The sequence below is a fragment of the Athene cunicularia genome (genome assembly GCF_003259725.1).
Source record: "Athene cunicularia isolate RWA chromosome 7 unlocalized genomic scaffold, athCun1 chr7_part1, whole genome shotgun sequence".
Classification (NCBI taxonomy): domain Eukaryota; kingdom Metazoa; phylum Chordata; class Aves; order Strigiformes; family Strigidae; genus Athene; species Athene cunicularia.
This window is the reverse complement of record NW_020799107.1, coordinates 3,879,046-3,904,262: the sequence shown is the minus strand read 5'-3', so window position 1 is coordinate 3,904,262 and position 25,217 is coordinate 3,879,046. Positions and strand designations below refer to the sequence as shown.

Here is a 25,217-nt window from a genome sequence, read left to right as displayed (position 1 = left end):
CCCCTTCATGCTGCCAGGGGACAGGCACTGGGAGATTGTAGGCAGAAGCCTAAGAAGGGAAGAAATATTATTGCAGTTTTCTCTGCTCAGTCTCAGAGTGTTGCTTCCCACCCCTCTGGCTGACTAGATCTCGCCACAGTGGATGACTGCCATCCGTGTAATATCTGACCATTTAAAACACACTGGTGTTTGTTAATAAAACAGAAAGTATATTATCCTTTCACTGTCTGCCCTGTAACCTTTATAAAAGAGTCTGAGTATCACATAACGAAACATTCTCATGCACTTTTTATTACAGGAGGGGTAAGAAAAATGTCTGTGCTGACACAGCCACTTGTAGCAGCTCTTGCATTTTGTCTGTCACTCACATATAATCATGTAATTTTTCTGGCAAATAAAATCCATCTTTGAAAGGCAAAATAATCTCTAAGCAGGAAGCATGGGCAGCCTGGCTTTCCTGCCTCTGCGGAGGGCAGTTTACTCAGAAAGCAGAGGATGGTATTTCCAGAGTTTCCTTTACGGAACTTTAAATCGTGGTAGGTTGGACACATGAGGTCTGCTGAATAGACATGCTGAGTTAATTTAATTTGCTGCTTTAGCAAAGCTACCTGGCACGGGCCATCTGCTGCACCCACACTGCATAGGGGGGTTATAGGTACTTTGTGCTATATATTTCTGCTATACGGAATGAACCCTCAACACACAATAATTACAGCTACCTTTGTGCTATGTATTTCTCACAAGTTCATGAGTGATTCACAGAACTCTTCCTCACAGCTGTAATTAGGGAGTTTCTCTTGGTCTCTGCCTGATAGATTACTACAAACACGTTTTGCTTCTTGGTCCTAATTTTTTAGATTTCAACTGCAAATGACTATCAGAGTCCAGAAATGGCAGTCCCCTGCATTCATCAAGCCTAAGACACAGATGACCTGTATTAACCTTCAGCCAGTATCAATAGGATGGCACAGAACTGCCTCACTCCACATGACTTCAGAGGCAGGCAGAGTAAGACCTAGAGGTAGTTACTGCAGTGTGACAGGCTTCAGGGTAAGGGAGAAGGGAAAGATGGAAACGTCCACTGAATAATGTAAAGTCTGAAGGGTGCAGGGATTTTAATAATGACTAGAAGAGAGGCAATCACATGAAACGAATGAATCTCATTCTGCAGTATTTGTGTATCCTCTGTCACACACTCCTGGTGGGCTGCCATACTTCCCTCTTCCCTAACATTTTATACATTTTTATCATCCAAGTCTGAGCTCTCCCATACGCTCTTCTACAGGCACTGGACAAATATTCCTTTACAGAAACTGTTTTCTCCCATGCCTCTCTTGCTGTCAGCCATCCTTTGCCACTCTGTGAAACCCAGTCAGAACTGTCTTTTCCATTTCTGACCTATGATTGCACTTAAGGCTTCCAGAATTGGTTTACTTTCCCCACCCCATTGTTTTGTGATTGTAGCCAAACTCTTGGTATAATTTATTTAGTGTAATGTAGGATAAGAATTGCTGACTCATCCTCAAGCACAACTAATAATGCCTCATATCATTTCCTCGGGATGGTCTTGTGAAACTGGTCTTTCCCCTTTTCTTGAAGTGTTATTCATAGATGTAAGCAAAGTGAGCTGAATAAAAAGTACATTGAAAAAAATTGCAGTCAATAGTACTGAGGTGAGCTATCCTTATTTTATTGCTTAAACTTCTACTCAAGAACAGTTTTCACAGGCAGAAGTGCATAATTTTTAATGTATCTAACAAGAAGCAGGATAACAAACTGATATCCTTCTATTCTGAATTGTTAACAAAGAGGATTAGAACTGTAACTTTTTGTTAACTATTTGGTCTTTTAATCATGAGAATTAGAAGACCAAAATGGTCATAGAGAAATAATTCTCTGAATATATATCTTTATTAATTCAGTACAACATTTCCTTGTTGTCATCTCCAAAGGTAAGTGTTCTTGAAATTTAAAACAGCAGTGCATGGAGATCTGCAGAGAATGACCTCAAGTAACGCCGAAGTATGATCCCAGGTAATGCAGTATGCATTCAGTCAACTACAAAAATGAAAGTTGTTGCTGCCTTGGTCATCTTGATTGGTGCTAGTCTACAAGTAAGGTCTGCACCCTGAAGCTTAGTCCCTGATAACCGTGCTAAAGTGCCACTGATTGGGTGGCTCCTCTAGATCCCGCTTTTCTGGTGTCAAATTTGTCAATGACTACAAAATTATCTTGAGCAAATAGGCGATGCATGGGAAACATACAGACCCAGAAATCAGCACCTATCCTGAACACACAGGTGCAACTTCCATGGTTGGGAGCTCTGTGGATGTGGAGGTACACAGCTAGGGTTGAGGAGAATGCTGATCTGTACTTAACTTCCTTTATCACATTTAAGAGGACTTACAACTGCCAGAAAGCACTGAGGTTATTAATATGATCTTCTAGCACTTCCTTTTCCATGCCTGGACACTCATCTAACCTATGTCCTCTGTGGCCAAGTGGGGAATGGCAACTAGACAGCAGATGCAACATGGGAAAGAAGTACAAAATCACTCTGAAGTTACAGCTTTCTGATGAACATCCAGCTATCAGCTGAACATCCAGGTATCAGCCCTGGTCTGTTCTGTTTGCTCTGTTCCATTTAGATAAGACATTTAGATTGTACCACAGCTAAGCAGATAAAATGAAACTGTATGTTCCTCTATAGCCCTGAACTTGAACTGGTAACTTATGTGAGTAAGCCAAGTAAATCAAATTACCATTTTGTTACTGAAAATCTAATTTCAGTTAGCAAAGTAGAATTGGCTAAGAATTCATTTTTTTGTGGAGGGAGGACATACCTGAGCATTCATCTTAAGAAAAAAAATAAACCTGTTATTGTGGAATCAGGCTGCTTTTGCTGTCAATCTAAACATTCTCAGGTCCGACTCCTCTTTTCACTGAATTCCTCTATTCAGAAAATCTATTCCTCCTTGTGTCCACATAGTCACACAGAAGTAAAGAAATAGAGAAAACAAACAGTGGGGAACAATTTCTTCTCCCTCTTTTGGCTAATGACACAGATTCAGGGGAAGGAATTAAAAGGTAATGAGACGTATTTTATTCTTTTGTAGATACTCTAGATTTTTGCACTGACGCTAGTGGTACGTGCCAGCTTCAGGCACTAATTAGAGCAAGCAAGATAGTAGAAAACAAAAGAGCCAAAGCATGACTCTACTGCTTTGACAAACTGAAAATCCCTGGAAAGACTATCCTGGGGCAGCTAAGGCAATAAAAAGGCTGTAAAGTTAAAGGTCTTTGAAGTGTGCATGACAAAAATCGCTGTTGCTTTAAACATTCAGGTTTAAAAAATAAGTAAATAAAGGCTTCCTGACACATATGAAGTTTCTTGGTATTTCAGATAGGGAAGAAACTTTTCAAAATACATTCAGGAGGCTCTTATACAAAACATTTCTCCTGGGAGAAACATTTAATTTTTTTCTACATCCCTTCCGTGGGCATATAGTGCTATTTAGTGTGTTTCTCTCCAGGAACTGGTTATATTCCAGCTGCCCCAGCATGTGCAGGGGTTGTGGGAGAGTTTCTTCCTGATGCCATCCACTTGAGATTACGCTACTGAAATTTGCAGGGTGTTTCTGCAAAGCAGCTCTGTCTGCACTCAGACATCCACCAAGGAAGCTTTGCGGCTCAGATTGGCTGTTTAGTGTTTCTTTGGTCCCTGGCTGTGTCACAGCCTTGCGGGCATGACTGAACAATGCCAAGGTCAGTACAGGATGACAGGGAATACTACATTGCAGCCAAGAAAATAATAAAAACCAAAAGCTTCTAAAGTTTCAAGTAAATCATTTTCATCCCTCTGAAACTTTTGTCAAAACTGTCCCAAAGAATGGATTTTTTTATCTTGTTTTGTTATCTTTAGAAGATAAATGGACTGCAGCACACTTCATACTGTAAACAGTAACATTGACTGGCCTGACTCCAGCAGCAGCTGCACAAATACTTTTAACATGGACAACTCCTCCTCTCTCTCAGTTGGACAGTCCACATATTTTTATAACTCCCTGCCAGTTCTTATGTCTAATGTGGTCAGCCAGGGAAAGGAAACTCCCAGAAATAAAGGAATTTAAACACTGCATTTACCTTTTCAGCAGTCTTAGAACCAAAATGTGACTTTATAGGACCAGCCCCAGAAAACACACTGTCCAGTTCTCCAAGTTCAGGACCGCAGCTCTTAAATCAGCAGGTTACAGGCAGCTAAAAGAGCTCAAAGCAGCACACTGTATAGGATATGTATACATACAATGCAGGTAGGCTCTGCACAGGAATATGACATGTGAGCATTTTGGAAATAGTTTTAGCAAGTCTGCCTAATGAAAACAGAAATATTTGTACTGTTGTACCAAAATAACTTCAGGAAAAATCTCATATTCTTAATTGTCATGCTAAATAATTCTGAAGACCTTGTCTAGTTAAAGCAGATTCTTTGCTGAAATTACATGAACATTAATCAAGAGGCATCAGTTTGAGTTCTCTAGTTCAAGATAAAATATCTGAAATGGTTTGAAATGTATTGAAAATGTTAACGTGAGGAATGTGTGTTTTCTTCACTTTAGGTATCCTACTTTAAAAGGATCCTTAGATGAAAAGGTGCTGAATCTGCTTTACTTGGACTAAGCATAAAGAAGAGTTTCATGCTAACCATTTTGTTCTTTCAACCAATCTTTCAACCAGCTTTCTGTCTTCAGCAGCACCCCTTCAAAGATCCACTGTATCACTGCTCTATGAAATCTGTGGCAATTGTGGAGTTTTGATTTTACTCAGGAAACAAGCTTTCATTCTTATAAAAAAATGCCTGAACACCTTAATAATCCTGCAGAACAGCTTGTGATAGTGAATTCAGAAATTGCTTATAAACTGAAAATAAAAATTAAATTATGAGAAAGATACATTTATTGATGGACAAGCTGTCCATTGGACAGATCTCTGACAGGCAATTAACTGACGGTTAGCTGGTGTGAAAAGTCAATGTGAACCAGTCTACTCACTGAGCATTGGTTCTAGATGAAATACTGAACTGGAAGAATTGCAGAAATACCTTACATGTAACTGGAGAAAAACAGATCTGGAAAAATGGTACCTGCCCTCGAAGATATTCAGGATCGTAAATTTCACAACTCTCAGGGTTTTAAGCATGCTGTAATCTGACTTTGTTAATACTTGTCTTCTCAAGCAATATTACACATTATTCCCGTCCCCTTTCACACAGTCAGTCTCATTCTTTCACTTGTGTTTCCTAGAGCTCTGGTTACAACTGTTGCACTCTTCTGGTTTCTCTCAAGTTAGCACTGCTGCTCAAGACAGACGTGAAGGAAAAGTGGGATGCAGTACTCCATTTTTCTCCATTCCAAAGAGAACACCAGCCTGTATGATTCAATTCATGAATCATAACATGCTATAGACCTGCTTCCATTTATTTTTTTAATGTTACTTCTGTCTGGCCTTTCTTGTGCTATAACCTCACAACTCTTTTCTACAAAACCAGACAGGTGTTCCCTATCCAGTATTTCAGCAGTCAGCTGGTCCTGACTCAGTGTAGTGCCTTGCACTTGTCTACACTGGATTTCACCTTACTGTCTTCTGGACCACTTTATGAGTTTGTTAAAATGTGCTGTTGGCAAGAGACATACAGCCATATCACACCTCACACCACAGGCATAACACATTTTTACCCATTTTTTTGTAAGGACACAGGATTTATGCAATTACTGTTCTCGGTCACCTCCATCACTTCCTGACAAACTGCCTTTGAATCACTTAGTTAATTCCATCTAAATATAATGAAAGAGAAAGGTCAACTTTTAACAGTTTCACGAGAATCAGCTGCTGGGTAGAGAAGCCCGAAATCATTTCCCTTCTCCAAGGGAAAGGCCTTTGGAACAAGCACAAGACTGGTGTGTGCCGTTTGTGCTGTCAGCTGGCTGATCAGCCCCTGAGCACCCACAGGCCCACTGCACATGCATCGCTCCTGAGGATCAGGCAGAGCACGTGCTCTGCTTTGCTCCGCTCATAAAACACAGGTGAGGGGAGCACTGCAAGGAAAGATCATGGAAGAGGTAGGATTACACAAGACAGGGGTAGAAGCTACAGTTACTGCAGCTGTAGATGCATAGGGACCAAGGACACATAGACAGAGAAACTCATGCTTTGTTAGTTCTGCTGCTCAAGGAAGAACTTATTTTCATACCCTGGAATGGCGTCACTGGGATGTGGATACCCTGTATATTGCCCTTCCCCTGGCTGAGGTGGACAATGGCTCACCATGAACAAAGCAGGTGTGTTTCTGAGCCTATCTGCACAGCTTTAACAAATGTTTTGTTGTTTGGGTTTTTTCTGGTCTTCATGAGTTATGCTTAGATACTTACTGAAGTTCTAACAGCAGCATCTACTGTACATTCCCTTTCCCTTATCTGCTAGTCAGAGAATTGGATTTTCTAAACATTAGTAACTACCTATGCATTACAAAGGATTAAGAACTCTTAACTCTGCATGTGTGAGAACAGATTGCTCCATCACTCTATGCCTAGAATAAGAGTGGAAGGCACATGGTTACATGCCTCTCTTGTGACCCAGTGCAATAAAGTTTAACTAGAAAGAAATATTGACCCACACAAGGACAAGCTGAAGTATTTGAAAAAGCATTATTGAACAGCATGCACTTTGTCCATGCACTTTGCAAGCCTTTAAGCAAACATCCTTGTGTCCATTTTTTTCAGCCTTTCAGAGTTGCAAAATATAGTCTGTCTTAAAGCAAAAGTTAGAGGCATAGTCTTACTCCAGGAATAAAATACTTTTAACCCCACTGTGATTATTACATGATGCAATTAACAGCACCCCCAATCAGGAAAAAGAATGTGTTAGTACAGAGGGCAAGATAATAAGGACTATTACTCTAATACATACTAGTAGCTTCTCTAGTACTAAGTACTTCAGAAAGATATGAATGCAGACTACAGCACAATATTCCTAGAAGACCTGAAAATAGGTCAATCTTGAGGAAGATAAAGTATTATCACGTCCACAGTGCTAGATTTAGAAAATTTACTTGCACTCTTCCTAGCAGCAGCACTCTTTACCCTGAATAACTTCAGGTTTGCTTGTAATCTTTTATTGTTTCAAAGTTCTGACGAGCCTATGACTTGACATTAACTCAGTAATATCTGCTAGTTTTTAATTCTAAAAAGCAGTAGAAATTATTATGAGTCTGGAATTGCCTGTTCACTTCTATTAAAGAATGCTTGGTTTCTTTATGAAGTTTTATCTGCAAATTGTGATCCTTTATAGATTAAAAATTGAAATACATGCTTTGCCAAACTAGTTGTGTAGGAGGCTATGAAAGAAGCCTCTGTCCAGCAAGAAAGGAGTGTAACACTATGACATGAAAAGATGTGATCTTTGACACTCAGACAACTTATGAAGGATATGAGCTAGCCCTGCTAACCTGGGACATATACATACACTTCGTAGAAGGAAAGACAACTTTATAATATTTTAAAACTACTAGATATGAACCTATTTACTCTTCTGAAATTTCTAAGAGACAGTTTTCTCATTAAAGAAACAAAATAGTTTAAATTGAAGGGACTCAGTTCACTCCACCATTCTTCCTTCATCAAGATTCAATTTTCAGTCCCCATATCATCAGTGCTCACTTTAAGAAAACCCTTTTGAAAATAAAAGCAATTAAATATTCTAAGCAAAATAAAATATGTAATATGCAATACACATTGCCTAACACAGGCAAGGTTGGTATCTTAACTACTTAACATTCACAGTAGCACAACAAACAAGTAAACAGTGGTAGTTTTCTTCAATCGTTCTACCTTTGGTTGGTGAGCGCTGAATTCCACAGGGTCCTAGAACACCCTCAACTTCCCAAAATGTGAACACCTAAGGAAAACACTGAAACCATCGAATGGAAAATTGTGAAGGGCTTTTCCAAACACTATGGTGTTCTTTATCCATTAAGTATACTACACAATACTATTCACAACTCTCTTTGTACCTACAGTGTGGTATCAGTGTAACTATGTTTTCAAGTCAGTATTCTAATACTTCCCCAAATTCATAAGTGACAGCAAAGGAGGTAAAGATTCCTAAAAATGAGAACTGGTAATCTGACTTTAACACTGACATTCTGATAGCTCCTATTAAGTAGTGCATCAGTTACCCTAACACTATCAAGTCTAATACATGCAACAAAGCCTATAGAATGCGGTGAGTTAAAGCTAACTCCCACATGGGAATAACTAATTATAATATTACTAATTCTAATTCCTGTAAGGGAATAACATGGTAATAACATAACTGGGGACAACCCATAAGGGTATTTTTCTAAGAAAACCTCTAATTCAGAGGAATCAGTTCAGGGAAATCCTAGTGAATGAGCACATCCTTCCAAAGATCAAGTCATCACATAAGCATATCCTAAATACACATAACAAGAATCAGTCTTGTATAAAATACTCAGTTGAACTCGTAAAGACTGAAGACAGAATATTAAAATTTTCATTTATTTGTGACCACATGCCTAGTTGTCGCACCTACAGGCTGCAGCTACAAGCCTATCATCTCAAATTCAATATGGTAAAAAAAGATGACTGGAAAGATAAAGTCATTTGCTTTCTGTTGGTCAGCAAGCCAACACACAGAACTGCTGTATCACCAAGGCCCATCCTGGGCAGAGACTTAAGACCACAACTTCACCTTTAATTGCCATGTCTTAAGTTGCCACTGTGGATGGTAAATAAAAATCAGTTCAGTAAAGACACAGCTATAGGGTTTTTGAAAAGCTTTTACTACACATGTCGTTTGCTTCCTCCTCAATGCTATCTGTTTGAGCTTCATGGATGTTTCCATCCCATCTACAGAAAACCTCCTTCTATAGGATCCATGCTAAATACAGCATACAGAGATGACCACAAACTGAGCAATACACAACAAGTAAAATTTTATGCAAATTTATTCATTAGCTTTAACAATAGTAATACATAAATCAATACTATGTCCAGCATATGGTTGTATAATAAAATATGCTATTCTACTAAGATTGATTTCTAGTGCGTACATTTTAAGGGCAGTTTTCATCCAAATTGGACACATTTAAAAAAAATAAATAAATACAAGGCCAAAAATGCTTACTTAATGAAAATCCTGCTAAGTAAGACTTCAGGCTCCACATTGCTTCAAAGCACTATCAGTACAGGTGTCTGAATACATCTTAGACATACACAAATGAGTTGTGATCAAGCAGCATTTTTTGACATCTGACTCAGACCAATACATACAAGATTTCCAGTTTAGATCTCTTTTTGCCTCTTAAAGCTAGCATCCACCTTTCTTCTTTCTTTTAGGATTGTCTTGCCTTCCAGCTGTGTATCTGTACATATGAATACTAGCAACATTATCCATACAAAACAAAAGGTCCAGTCCCCTCCCAATACTACATTTTTGGCTTGAGATCCAGACTGCACTACCTAGTGGAACTATTTATGAAACCAATTGCCACTGAACTCAAAAAGGACTACATTGTTCCCCAGGTCTTTTTCCCCAAGAGCAGACAGGAGCATGGTATGCTCCTAGGTCTGTTATGGTTTTGGAGCTCTCTACTTCAGGAATACATCCTCTCTGGGATGTCTGGTGCTTCGTGCTACTGCAGTAAGCTTTAGGCACACTGGGTTCTCTAGGCTATAGACAGCCCCCAAAGCCACACTTCCAGCTTTGTCACTTTCATCTGTTGACAGCCAGTGAGTCCAATATATACATTGGCATTCATATGTTCAAAGTGCAGTACAGATGCATTCACTGACATCTGGTCTACCTTTATTTATATTCATCAATATTAAAATCTGGTCCCAATTTAGATTAGATACACATGAGAACATATTTGGCAAATCAGAGGTATTTTATTTACTAGTGTACTTATCACATACTGTATATCCTTTGGGCATATTTATTCTACAAATCTATATAAGCTTGTTTTATTTGTGTTCTAAGTTCTGCTGATGGCAAAATTCCCTTTTTCTTAAAAAGTTACTCAGCATTGAGCCACAAATTTTAAAGCTAGTCTATTTTACTTTATTGTATCAAAACAAAACCCAAAAGCTTGGTCAAAGTCTAAACACTTATAAACCTAGTGAAAACATCCCTGAGAGACTTTCAGTAACATAGAAATAATTAGTTTTGGTCCATTTGAAGAAAAAAAGTTACATCCAGTTATTGAATACTGAGGGCTACAAGTACATTGGTTGTACACTGGATTCCCATTCATTACACTCCTCTTACAATATTTTGTATCTGAGACAAAAGCCACTAGACTGTTTTTACATTCTATTTAGTTTGATATATAAGGTGATTATAACAAATTTTTTAATGAAGCACCTAGATTCAGCCCTGGTGTAACGCCTTTAATGTCAATGGAGTTCACCCACTTACATCCCAGGGTTGAAGTCTGGCAACATAGATGACTGTGTTAAGGACAGTACCTAAAATAAAACAACCTTAAAAGTTAGAGGATACTTTTCACAAGTTGCTGATGTATGTTTTTGAACAGTCCTTATTTTGCAAACATTTTACAAAGATTTCAGTTTAGAAGTCACACTGTCATGCCATAGGAAAACTCAGAACACTACCAGGCTCAACTCTACTGAGAAAGGAAAGTGCATAGTTTCCACAAAAGTGCACATACGGTTAATGACTATGGAAGTATTGTGTTAGTACTCATGCAGGGTAAAAAAAAAAATTGCAAGAACTTCTTGTAAATCAGAGGGATATATCATTCTTCATTGCTTTGAAGTTGCTTTACAGTCCCACAGTCTAACATCTCATTGTTTTAACAGTATTTTAGAACAAACTAAGTCAAAATTCACACACCTGTAAAATAGATAAATCCAAGTAATCCACTTTTGACTTCTTTTGCCTGGAACACTAATAATTTTCCAATAGGGCTTTAATAGGATTTCTGAAAATAATAGCATTCAAAAATAAACTAAAGCTGCTTGTACTGAGGCAAAAACTAGTTAGCCCTAGACTTTATCTTTCTGTACCAGTACTCCTGACCTTAGCGCTTTCTGCTACAAACCTGAGCAGACCTGTTATTTGCAACTAAAAAAGCCATGCTTTATAATGTTATAACAATAGCTTCTGCTAAAATGACACTATGTTTTACTTTGTGAAGTGCTACAAAAGTGTAATACAGTATCTTGTACCTAGCACTCATCTAATTTGTAAGGAACATGCAAAAAAAAAATCTACAAAGGTGTTTCTATAAAGTTAAACCAAAACAGAATACCAAAAAAAACTTATTCTGGGAAAGCATCAGAACTTAAAGAGTCCACTTCAGGACTTCAAGAAGTATTTTTATACCAATTTGCAAAGACAGGGGAGCAAAACTATTCATGGTAACAGAAAAACTGAAAACCCCCACAAAAAAAATCAAATATTGTACATCAAGTTATTCTGAAGCAACCCTCATTTTACTCGATGAGCACAAGGATTGTTCAAAAATTCATGAACAAAACATTATTTTTGCAGTCAAATACTAGATATATGACTTGTCCTTCAAAACACCAGCTGTCAAGATCCAACTAGGTTGTCCACTGTCAAACATGAAACAGATTTTAGCTCTCTTGGAACAGCTTCCTCAAACAGCTAAGTTCTGCATTCAACTCTAGAGAAACACCTTAGACAGGGTTACAAAAGACAGTATATGTGTTTAACCATGATACTTTTGTAGCATGTTAGTAAGAGAAGAGGATCCTTTCAGACAGTAGATGTATTACCAGGTGGTGAACTGTCAGAGACTGCTTTGGGATCAGGAGTGCAACAAACAAAAAGTTGTTTTCCCAGGGTTTTTTGAGCAAATCTGAAGTACATTATGTGGCCCATTGCAACAAAAGACACAGAAATAAGCACCAATAAGCCAAAAGCTTCAGGGTTTGGGGCCAAGATGACCATGATGAAGTGCAGCAAATCAAGAAGATAATTCATGGAGTTTTGGACACCATTTATGATGCCTCTTTCAGATTCTACCACGTTTTCTTGGAGCAACTGTGTGACAGTCAAATCAAAGGACCAAAGGCCTATGGAGAGAAAAAACAGTTAACCATACAACTGGGCTTCTCCTGGTAAGCTTCCCCTGGTGGCACAATTCAATTCATACTTCAACACACACCTCTGCCAATACTGTACAGGACAAGCTAGCCTCTCAAACTGGAATGGATTTCACACTGACAGTTAAAAGCCATTTACTTTCCCCCTACTAATGAGGGGAAATAATACATACACCTTGACACATTAACTTGCCTGTCAAATCTTGCTTCAACATGTCTATCAAGTTATTTTTTGCTTATCTGTTCCTATTTAAATACCCATAACTATTTACAGTATATTCATACTAGCTACAAGTGCTAAATTTTGCATGCTTGTGAAAAAATCACTTTTGCAGAATATATAATTTACAACAGTCTCAGCACACACTAGCTTCTATACTATTTTAGTCCATTAATAATTCAATTTTAAATGTTTCTTGCAAACAAGCTTAATACATGTGAATCAAGTATTGTACTCCTCCAAAATTCAGCAAAAGCTGCAGAAATTGAGTACAAAAACTCTATAGATGAGAATTACTGTTAATTACATTTATGTATTTGACTGTCTCTTCTGTTGACAGATACAAATACTATGCTAGCCAGCAATTCTCAAAAAATTAAGCTGTCATCCAAATCAAAGTTTGGCCTAAACTCCTTTGCTGGTCACGAGCTTAAATTAGACAATTTACTTAATGAATTTAGTAAGCTGCTAAATTTGAGGATTTTCATAGAAGATCTGTTTAGCTCTGTTTCCTATTAACTTCACAACCAAATAAACCCATTTGTTAGAGATGAGCATTCAAAAACCAAGTTATTCGTCTCCAAATGTGTTACCTTTTCTCCTACTAGCTTTATATGATATGCAAGGAATTAGTACTGCAGTCTCTGCACTGGCAGTACTATTGCAAGATCATTTCATTTTTATAAAGCGTAATGAATTAGCCTTAGAAATGTAATATAATTAACAGTAGCCTACAGTTCTAAATATTCAAGTTTGTATTTAGTTGACAGGCACTGTAATTTTTAGTACTAAAACAGTCAATAACAGTTTTTAATGGAGACATAATACTTACCAACTCTAGCAGCAATGACTCCTGCAAACAGGAGACTAACAGAGATTAAAGGCACAGGCTCAGGACTCATCTCTGGGTCACTGTTAGCGGGAGTAGTAGACCCGTTTAACAAGTTGGACATTCCAGTTGCAAAAACCATTTCAGACTTATCTTCTGGAGATACTATAGTAGGTAATGGTTCACTTTCAAACAGCCTGGCACTGAGGTCAGCAAATGGGGAAACAGTCAAATCCAGAGGACTTCCAGGCATGAACACAGAGATGACACACAAGACCAGACAAGCCAATTGAGCAACTCCAGAAATAAGGCCTGTGCGAACCAGGCCACATTTGTGACGAAGCCAAGTGAAAGCTACTGTTCCCATGATTCCAGTGACTGCCGAGGCACCCATCAGGAGGCTTAGCACTGAGCCACTCAAACCTTGAGTGTATGCATAGCCTGTAGTAATACAATCGAAGCCCAGAACAGTCATATACAGAAACGCAAGACCCATGCCTGCAAGAAACACTGGCTGGTTGTAGTATGCAACCCATCCATCACGAAACGTGATGAAAGGTTCAGCAATCCGGGCAGCGCAGCTGATTTCTTTCTCCTGTTGGGGCTCAAAGCCAGTTACATCTTTCTCAACAATTAACTGCACTCCTTCAGCAGGTTTCATGTCACACTCTGTAAACAGAAATGTAACTGTTAGACACTCCTGGCTGGAAAGTGCAGAACATAAACTGTAGGACAACTGTTTTCAGGTGGCAAGCTGAATTGTATCAGTTAAATTCTTCAACCAACCTTCCTCTAATTACTTAAATGCTTTAAGTGTCCTTAAACCCCACCTATATAGTAAGATCAAGTGAAGTTTATCTATCAAACTCCTGCTTAATTAAACTGTAGTAGGAGAAAGCATAGCCTGCTTCTTTTCAATAGACTGTGACTGAATGCTCCATTTCCATCAAGAAATTATTTGCTTAATGAATGCCAATGTTAGTTGTCATTTTATTATAGCTTTGTAAGTTTAAATGCACTAACCACAGAAAGCAGGGAATACTTAAACATCTGTCAATACCTTATGTCACAGTAGAAAAACCAAGGCAAAGATGCCTGCTGAAGCCTACCAAAGCCAACAGCTTTCAAAATGTGACTTAAAAACTCAGACAATGCTTTTCTATAATCCCATTTTCACACTAATATAGGAGAAAGGCACTTCCACTGGTTACAAACAGAAATCTACAAAACTCACAGCAGTATTTATCTTAGCAAGGTGGCTAGAAATTATACAAATGTTGGGATGCCTGAGCAGTGTTTTTACAGTGTCAAGTTTGAAACAAACTTGACATACAGCAAGACACATGAAGTACTTGAACTTCTAAAAGTGCAGGTCTTCTACTGAAGTCTGAATACTGTGATAGCAAAGATTAAGAAATGTTTCCTACATGTTGACATTCTTCAGGAGCATTCGAGAGCCACTTCAAAAGCTATAGAGTGTTCCACACTCCATCTCACTCCCATATCCCTAGGCTGCCATTGATCTTGTCCAACAGCTTACTGGACCAGCTATTACCACAATGGATCTGCTGGCTGGGAAGAAGATACAGTTCAAAACTTAACAGCAGCCTCCTATCTCACTATATATGCGAAGAACAGATTGCTAGCTTTTAAAGAAAAAACAGGAATTCTTTATAATCTTCATAAAAAAACCCTCAACATGTTGTATTTGGGATCCCACAGCATAAGTTATCAGTAGTGTTGACATACTGTTGCCTTAAAAATAGGAAAAATGCTTAAGTTGTGTATTTCAGTATCTGGCATTTCAAATACTTCGTAATAAAAAACCTGTTTCTGAAACAATTTTAATTTCTGATATTAAGTCTAACACAATGTTAATATCAATTTTAAGGCTGCTTATAGTCATAGCCATCTAAACTACAAATCCCAGTTGTTCAGCTTGACCAAGAAAGCAGAATAGAAGGTCAAAATAGATTTTTCTCCCCAGTTCCTGCAGCATGTAGAACTCAAAGCATGCCAGACTAGAAATATTACCACCTATTCTATTACCCCCTGACTATGCATGATTAGAGATGAGTTAGTAAGAAAGTCCTACATGGGCTACTTTGCTTGTAGACACTACAGAGTGAAGAGCTTTGTCCTTTGTCCAACTTCTTAGCTATAGATGGATAGGAGCATTCCTCACAATCAGCTCAAAGTAACAGGGCAGACTTACTCTAAAGGATTAATTAAGAGGAGAGAGTTCATTCTTTGGCTGCATATTATGGGATTCCTCAAATAACTACACAAAGTATTGTTACTTAAGAGCCTCTGGTATCTATATCCAAAACCTGAAACCTTCAAGCTATGAACAGCAAGCTATATAGCCTCAAAGCAGCATCTGTAGAAGACAACAATCAACATTTCAGTTTGAGCAATACAGTGAATGTGTTGTGAATTTGAACTGTTACTTTTGTGCTTTTGGTACCTTTCTTTACATTCAGCTGTTTCAGTTCCGATTCTTCAACTTTCGCAGATTTGAGTGCCAGCGTAGGGGTTTTCTGATAAACCTTCCAGAGCAGCAGATATTCCACACACATTGACATCAGGTTCCAGCCAGAAATGAATCCACAGCCAATCATGGGGGAGCCATATGTCATTATCTGACCAACTGCCATCGGGGCCAAGATATTGGTCAATTGATCAATTCTTCTTATTGTGGCATTCATATCTGTCAGAAATTATTTGATGCTATGAAGTAATTGCTGAACACTTCCAGTGAATTATCCAATAACGTAATTGAGGATTGCACAGGTATACAGTCAAGCTAAGAAGTCTTGCTCCAACTGTTAAGTGGTTCTAGCAGGAGTTAGACTGCTAACCAGAGGCACCTTTAGAATGTTCCCATGTTAACATTTACTGTAACCAAGGTGTTTGTAAGCCAAATGTCTACTCCTGCCAGTTTTGCCTGCATGAGGTCTTCCAGGTTTAGCATGTGGGGTTTACAGTGGAAGTGTACTCCTGCAGGTAAAACTGTTAGTCATGAGATCAGACTATCCTTACATCCTAGTGACATTATGGACTTTCAAGTCTATTTCTGCAACATTCAAACCTGGCATGTGCCACTCCAGACATTAATAGGAATCTCATATGGTAGAATTCTTTCCTGTAAAGATAATTTTAGCAACTACTGTCCTTCAATACCGGACCATGTATTTCTTAATCTCCTCCATTTACTTCTAATATCTGGTGACCACAGTACCCACCATGATAGCACCAGAACTTTGAAATGGGTTTAAATTTCCTTATCAAGTCACATTGGTTGATGGCAGTTGGAGGTCATCTCAGAACTTATTGAGCAAGTCCCCACTCCTTTCTGTTCCACACTTTGATGTTTATGGTTAAAACAAGCATCCTACTCTTAGCACAAATGCATCTTCCATTTGCTGGTAGGGAATGGCTCCCCCTCCCCAGTCTTTAGTATCATTACACCCTCTGGGCTCCTGTAATTTTCCAATTAATGGTGCTATTGTTCCATCTCTAGAAGTTGCTAGATGCTCAATAGTTTTGCCTATCAGGGCTTCAGGCTGCTTTGAAGTATATCTCAAACCCATTTTAGAGTCCTATCAGGAAAGTAGGGCTTTTGAAGGGCAAGTGAAATTGTATACTATTATGAAGCTGCTTTTCTGCATCTGTTACTCCTTGCCATTCAAAAAAATGTTTAGGTTATTATATTGACTTTAAATACTAAATAGATTGTTAACTATTTGACTGATGGTTAACTAAGATAAGTTAGATACTTGCATAATATTTGGCATTAGAAATTCTAATAACTCAGCTTTGGATTTTTTGAGGAAGGCCAATATTTCCACCCAGGAAAAGTACAAAGTAAGAGTGAATAGAAAAATTAACCGAGGACAATGAAGAAGGGGAAGCCAAGGCATATTTCCCTATTCCACTACCTTATTTAACTAAGGGTCATCTTTGAGGAAAAGTAACTGTGCAGAGACAAACAGTATTTGCTGCAATGGTATTTCCTGTTAAGGAATCTCAACAGCTGCCAAGTTATATTACAATTAAACACATAACAACCCTATTCAGCCTGGAAGACATCCTCTAGATAGATCTGCTGAACTGAGGTGCTTAGTTCAACAGGGTTTTTTGCTTTTAATTTCAGTTGCATGAGAACTTAAAGTAACCTCTTGCCTGATTTTTCAGTACAGAATATAAACAGTCACACAACTGTCTGAGATCATGAAGCAGTACAGAGGCAGGACTGCCTACCACACAGCAGTTCTCTGCAGGTGTGGTCTGGACCTTATCTCATGTGCAGTAAGCAGTACAGGGACTGCAGAGATCATTTGCTGAATAAGATCCGACACAAGAAGAAAGGTTAATGAGAACCATCAGAACTTTAAGGCTTTTACAGATAGATGATATTTTTCTGCTGTGATTCACACACATAAAGTTAACTGTACTGCTGCTCTACAAAAGGCATGACCTAGAAAGGCATGCAAGGTCAAAAGATGACTATGGTGGAAAATACGTATACTGGGAAGTGAAAGCAAGACACTTAGTGTGTCTAAGAATTAGCCTCTCCTGAACGAGATGGGAAAATAAGATTCCTTCATTGGAGATAAAGAATAAATCTGCAATATAGGATTGAAATCCCCAAGGAGGACTCTGGCACATAGACTGAACCTTATGGGCAATGTAAGCAGCTTCATACAAAAATCACAGTCCAGAAGCTGCTCTAGGCCTGAAGGTATCTAAACTCCACAAGTGTCAGACTTAAAACATTAGTCCTAGAGTTACTTTAGTGAACTATAAATGTCTTAGCAATGTTAAGCTGCTCTGTGCCTTGTTTGCACTTTAGTATCAGTTCTTCTACCTCAGAGGGCTGATGTCCCCTTACAGGGTTGATTCAGAGCCCACACAGCCTGGCCAAGTTCATCACAAAAAATGCTGCTTCCTACACTGTCACAATCAGAGCAGCAGCACAGTCAAAGATCAATCACACATCCCTTGATGTGAACGGCCTTGTGGCTAGGATTACCTACAGGAAAGGGGAGTCAAGTTCAATGTGTCCTTGGGGAAGATCCCAAACAATCTCTCACATCCAAGTAGTGTTGTGACTACCAAGGAACTAATTCTCTCTTAATGTCAAGCCACTGCGCAAGGAAGAGGGAAAAGAAAAAAATATTTACTAGGCAAAGAAAGAAGATTAAGTCTGTAATCTAATACCAAATGTATCAGATGTCAAAAGGAATAGAGAGCTTTCAGTTCCAACTGAAGAAAAGTGTTCACAGCTCTGAGTTAGACATCTAATGCCAGAGATGCAAGATTTCAAATATATCTGCATGCACAGCAGTTCCTACTGGCAGTTTCCTGATCCACCTACTTTACTCTCCTGGACTTCATTCTCATGTACCTCCTCTTTGATCCCTATATGAGGAGCCCAGTTACACAATAGTCTTCTGTTTCATGCCAGGGACCTAAAAATAAAGTATTGCAACACTTGGCTTTAAGTGCTTGGAAGTTAAATAACTTTCCTATTAAACACTGGTTATTTGATGTAGGAGTGTGGTGTAAGTTTATTTGTTCATCAGGAATAAAGTTTTCCTGACAAAGCTGCAGTAGGACAAAACAAGTTTAGGGATGCCTCACTGAACTGTAATTTCTAATCTCAGTAAGTGTGGTCCAGAGCAGGGAAGAACATAAAGGCTGCCCTTTTCACCTGCTATTTTCTCATAATATCTGGAACCCAAAGATGTGCTGGCCTCTGTGAAACACCAGTCTAAAAATCAAGCTTGAAAAGTAAGATATTTGAGGTATTAAAAGGCAACATATTTCACCTGCCAGTTTGCTTCTGTCCTCCCCTGCAACCACAACAATCCAGTCCCTCTGAATTGTGATCGCTGTGGCAGTGCTGGCCAAATTGGCAATGTTTGCTATTGTGATAACCAGGATATAGCACATCGTCTAGAGAAATAGGGGGAAAAGAGTTACAACATGAGAAAAATCGATGAAGGGAGATCACCAGTCCTACCCTGTACAACCAGAAAAGGCATTTTACATTTGAATCCATATATTTTAGTGTTATTCTTTGGACAAAAGACGACCAAATCTGTTTTACAATTCCTGACAGAAAACAATCACCTCTGTTTACCCAACTAGCTCATGTTTCATTTGCCACTTTTAGCTCCCAGGAATGTCTAAACAGACTAGGGAGAAAAATAAAAATTCATGTCTCCCACACTCCCCAAAGCTTTTGTAAGTTAATTCCTTATTAACAAGTTCAAGGACTCACAAGAAGCCATCCATGGTATAAGGTCAAAAGTTGCGTCTTAAACAAGAAGATCATCATCAGGATAATACCACACAGGATGACAGATGCATTCTGTACAACCAAGGATGTCTGGGCCACTGTTTTAAATAAAAGTAGAGAGCAACAGTTATGAACATAACAATGAGCCAACTATAAGAAGGTTAGAATTAAGGAACATTCACAGATTCTTTAAATTTTTATTTTCCTATTCTCCCCCCCAATGTAAAGCTATACTTCATAATAGATTTTGAATCTCCCACTGTTTTAGAGAAAAAAAATTGTCTGATGTAATTTCATAGCTCTTAACAATTTACAGTCCAAGTAGGTCTTTCCTTAAGCAAAAACCAAACTACCTGTTTAAATTACACTATTTCTGAAAGTGTAAAAACAAGACTTAGCTTGAGTCTTTAAAATTCATCTTCAGCATACCTTGGAAGTGATGCTATTTTGCAAACTCTTGGAAAGAAACTGATGGCATGCTATTTATAAAACAGACTAGAGCATACATATTTAAATTTATAAAATGCAGTGTACATTTACATTTAAGGGGTAAATGTTTGTAACCAGATAGAAGACAACAAATAACATGAATGTATGTTGGTATTAGACTGTAAAGAAATTGGTCTGTAGTCCTTAAAGTTAAGTGCATTTTACCTTTTGCATTTCTGTGTATCTCTATGTATCATACAGGTTTAGCCTTAGTGTGGACATACCATGATGTAAAACTGGTTTTCTCCTGTCTTTGAAACCATCTCTGGACAATCATTACCATGCAAACACTACCATTCTTAAAAAAAAGAACTGAGCAAGCCCTGTTCTCATATTTTACTTGAGGAGTTAACTATTTTTTTTTACATTAATTTTATCAATCCTTAAGTAAATAACCTGCTCTAGGCATCTAACCTTTGAGCCTGGAGTTCTTGTCCACCCAGTCTCCAATAATGGCTCCCAGGAGAAGGACTGATCCCGCCACAACCAGTCCGTAGACTGCAGTCAGGAGTAAGCTGTTTCCATAAAGTTCAACCAGGAATACAGACACAGCAAAATGCCACATACGATCTCCCTTTAAGATTAACAGAGAGTACATAGACATTACTATTTGCACTTTGTAAGCACACATTGACTATTTTACTAATGCCCTGACAAAAGTCTATTTAAAATAATGGGGGGAGTGTGGTTGTTTGGCTTTAGGGGTTTTGGGATTTTTTTTTCCCCTGTGTGGAGGTTTCTTTAATTTCGGGGAATTTTGTTTTGATGACTACATCCTATCATCACTGGTTTTGACCAGTATCACTAAGATGATCTGTCTTAAGTGCATCATTACAGCTTTTAATACCACATGAAAAATCCCAGATATTTACTATAGTAACATTACAGGACAAAGTCTGTTACCAGTCACATCCAACAAGCCTCAGAAAGCTTACATAGATTCTCCAGCACAGATTGAATATTAACAACAGATTTATTGATTACCAATACTGTTAAATAACTTTAAGACAACAGTTTGCTCTTGGATGACCAAAGCTTAAATGCTGCTTTAAAACACAAGAGCCAGTCAGGCCAAATCAAGCCATAATACAATTCAGTATAAAGACAATTCAGATAGACAGGGTAAGTCAAGGAAACTAGTATTCTAAATGTTAACTGAAGTTTCTGAAGTCAACAGATTTAAGTTCTTTTCAATAATGTTAGGCATTGGCATATTACTAAGTAGACTATAAGAACTCATTTAATCTACTGCAAGGACATTGCTAGTTCAGACTATTTAGTTTATTGCTAGTTTAACCTAATGCTTAGAACACAACATTTTCATGTTCTAATACCACTTACTACATGTTTAAAAAATGAAGTCCAAAACACTAAACATGTCCAAATGAAATAATGTTCACAATATTCAAAACATTTTTAGGTTTGCTACCACTCAGACCTGTAGCTTGCTAATAATACATCGAGGTTTTTATCTTGTCATATGAGGGGAGTCACATCTCACTGTTTTTAAACATATTGCAAGAAATGCACTACAGAAAACACTTCATGTAATCAATGACAGGTAAATAGAAGTCATTCACACTATTCTAGAGCACATAGTTTATTTAACAAGAGTCCCTAATGTTAGTCTTCCATAAACCAAACATGAAACTGTTTTCTTGTCCTGCCTTATCTTAAATAAGCAATTGCTATGTGATACAGTGAATAGTACAAATTTCTAAGGACCTCAAATATTCTAAAGGGCTGGGGGAGGTGTAACGTAAAAGCATTTTTAAAAAGCAAAGTCTGCCAAGTCTAACATACCACATAACACAGCAATCAAGGATACATAAAAAACATGCTATTTGGAGGGTCAAAATAATTGCAAAGTTTGATTAAAGTCTTCAGTGTAGTATAGACACACAGAAAGAATTTGCCTTTTGATGTGACTGAAGTTCTCGGAAGGACGTTTCTTCAAACACTATCATGTGTAAGCATTCATATTTGTTTCCTTAACCATAAGCAGAAAAAAATTACACCCCAGTTGTGTGAATAGAAAAATTTCACCTGCTAAAGGAAAAAGCTCTGGGTATTTTGTATGTTTTCTCACTAAAACCAGTGAAAAAAATGCAAATATAAGCATGATCAACTTAGATGTGCCCTCTCATATATAATGAACTGATTTTCACTGTCCAGAGACACCTAAAATCTTCTGTAAGATATGTTCCACTTTTATTCCATGGTTAGTAGAAGTACATAGGAAATATTCTAGCAATGAAAACGCAGGTATATAATTTCCCAAGTCTAGCATTCACTTAATTTTCAAATAACCTGAGTTACCTCATTACCGAATTTCACTTAAAATACATGCAGATGGATTAACCAAATTCTGATTGGCCTGTATAGCTGTTTATTAAACTAGAAAAAATAAGCCAAAGGAGTATTTTCACATTCAAATTTTGTAACAGAAGTTTGCGGGGATTTTTTCTTTATGCAGAGATGTTTGTTACTGAATTCTGACAAGATGAAAAATGCATTTAAGAAGAATTTATGTGAAAGACAGTGCCAGCCACTACTGGCAGAGTGAAAAATCTGATCTCACTTGAAACTCATAGGAAGATTACTTTGACTCCAGTGAGATCATGATTTCACTATATACTTCATTTAAGGAGCCTGTGAACTCTGTACAGCTTTATCCAACACATTTACCCAAAGTATTTTGATCAGGCCAATCCACACAGATAGTTTTTTAGCATAATTAAAGCTGTTCCAACATGGAAGCATAAAGTTCTTTCAAGAATTAAAAGTCATAAAGAGCAAACAAAGCTAAATTAGTGTCACAGAAGAACAATAATAGTGAATTAGATGTTTGAAGCAGGTATGTAATTTCAAGATAAGATCTACTGACATTCAAATAGCAAATATTGCCTTCAGAAATGAAGTCTTGATCACATATACTTAATCCCACTTTAAAATGTCTCCAAATAGGGATATTTCAACTCTTAATAAACTACAGCTGTTTAGCCTCACCATCCTTTTGAAGGAGATTCTTGCTCTTCTGTCATTATAATAATAATCCTTATAATCACCTCAGACTGAATTTATACAATCCCATCTCAGAACAGAAGCCAACAAGTTCAGCAGTAGCCAGGCGACAACCTACTGACAGGCCTCTTGAGGTCTGAGTGGCACAGGTAAGGCTGGGACATTGCAGCTGACCTGGCAAGCATTAGGCCTGGTACCAACAAGGTGAACGCAGCTTCACTCTGTTCCTCTTTACTGGCGAATGACAGACAGCAATGAATTAAAAGCATAAAGGCTTAAGGCCTGAGACTTTAGATGAACAGTGCCACCCAGCCTATTAAGATCCCTGAGGACAAACACACAAATGCTTTACTGAACAAGTGCCTAAGACACAATCTAGACTTTGTTCAAATCTGAACATTTGTAGAGACATGACACATTTAATCATTTACAGCTTCTCCCTGTATTTGGGAAGGACTTAGTAACACAGAAACCTCTCTCAATTATACCAAAACCACATTTCTATCAGGTTTTGCATTGTGGACACAACCATTTCAGAATAACAATGATCAATTACTTTGAGTTCTGAAGATTAAGGTGCTTGTTTATTGTTCCTGTTAGCAAAAACACTCAGACTATAGGAATGCTAAAACTTAGGAGATACAAAAGGTGTAGTCCTGCAGCCGGTTGTGTCAGAATAAGCTGTATTTATGTTGCTTCACCAGGTTTGGTTGTTTTTTTTAGTCAATATTTTCAGCACAAAAGAAAACACACTGGAACAAGGAGTATACTATTAATATTGCTAAACAGCTGAATAGGTATCTTGCAGTCCAGTGTTTATTATCTGCAACAGTGTTTTCAAACGCTGCTCTGCCACCTTTACTCATCTGCTCTGAGATGAGTCCCACTGCCGAGCTCTGAAGCACTCTTCAGAGAGGAGTGAGCAGGGTTGGCCAAATTGCCAGTCAGGCACTTTGTGGGCATTACTAACAAAAACTGTTGCAGGTTACAACCCTGGCCTCTGAGAAGCAATGAATCAAACAGAAACATCACCCCTCAGCTCATTTAAGAATACTAATAATTGCTAAAATATTGCACCTGCCTAAACAAGCATCTGACATCAAGCCTTCTTCCATCAATGGAAACATCAATATGACCTTTCAGGTTAGAAGAGCTGCCAGAGTTAGGCATGCAATGTTGTAACTGTATATCCACCACTTGTCCAATGCTATACAAAACACATTAAACCAGTCCAAATCCAGGACTAAAAACAAAACAGGAAAAACTGGGGAGGAAACTTTACACTTCTTTTGATTAAAATTATTGAACAGAGACTAAAGATTGTATTCTAAGATACATAAATTTTAAATTTTATTCTATGGAATAAAACTCAACTGTCTATTTTTAGTGCATATTTCAGATTTTTTAGTATCCCTCAAGCAAGTAAAAACTGGTAATAGTAAGTTGCTTTAGTACAGAAAGGAAGCATTTCAGAAGGCAAGCATTCTACAGTAAGCAGACATCTCCTGACACTCTCAAAAGGTTTGCTAATGAGTGGCATTGTAAACATGGAATATTTCCCATTAGTAAGTACCTAAGTCCTTCAAAAACACATTGCAATGGACTGTCGTTCATTCTGCTAGGGACTACGCTTCATTTCTTTCACTCAGAGCTTCTACCATAAGGAGTCACTTGTTCTGTAGCTACCTAAAAGCATCACGAGGTCCAGGAGCAGGCCCCCAGGAAACCAAGCACTGAACTGCTCTGTTCTAACGAAAACAGAACCTAACTGCAGCCCATCATGTAAAGATTACAAAGGCTTTTAACGACAAGGTGTTGTAATGAGACCTCTGTCTTTGTGGCGGTGTTCTATTTTTTGAAGATTTTTTTGGAAGTACCAGTAACGTTCAGGTAAATGACAGGTAGATGAATAAACTCGCACTTCTACCAGGCCAACAGTTTACTTACCCAAGTGGACAGTGCATGCCCAAGATAAAGAAGAAACTTTGCAGACGTAAAATAGGCAACCACAGATCCTAAATAAGAAACAAGAAACAAACGCTGAGGAGATTCGGGCACCTCCACCCCTGGCGGCACGCACCGGGCGCTGCCGCGGAGGAGAGACCCCGCCGCTGCCAGAGCGAAGCCGCCAGCGGGACACGCCGCGTTTGGGGGCGGCGGAGCCCCCCGGGCGCTCGG

The 25,217-nt window shown here is 38.2% G+C and overlaps 1 protein-coding gene across 1 annotated transcript in view; it reads right to left on the bottom strand.

Annotated features, from left to right (window-relative positions):
* Positions 1-11,565: 11,565 nt before the first annotated feature.
* SLC40A1 (solute carrier family 40 member 1) overlaps positions 11,566-25,217 on the bottom strand; it is a 14,089-nt gene continuing 437 nt past the window's right edge. The window contains exons 2-8 of the mRNA XM_026852399.1: positions 24,987-25,212; positions 20,430-20,589; positions 19,509-19,624; positions 19,054-19,180; positions 15,687-15,929; positions 13,223-13,888; positions 11,566-12,140 (exon numbers count right to left, since the gene is read on the bottom strand). Coding sequence (XP_026708200.1) covers positions 11,821-12,140; positions 13,223-13,888; positions 15,687-15,929; positions 19,054-19,180; positions 19,509-19,624; positions 20,430-20,589; positions 24,987-25,212 — 1,858 coding nt within the window. The 3' untranslated portion in view covers positions 11,566-11,820. The remainder of the gene's footprint in view (positions 12,141-13,222; positions 13,889-15,686; positions 15,930-19,053; positions 19,181-19,508; positions 19,625-20,429; positions 20,590-24,986; positions 25,213-25,217) is intronic.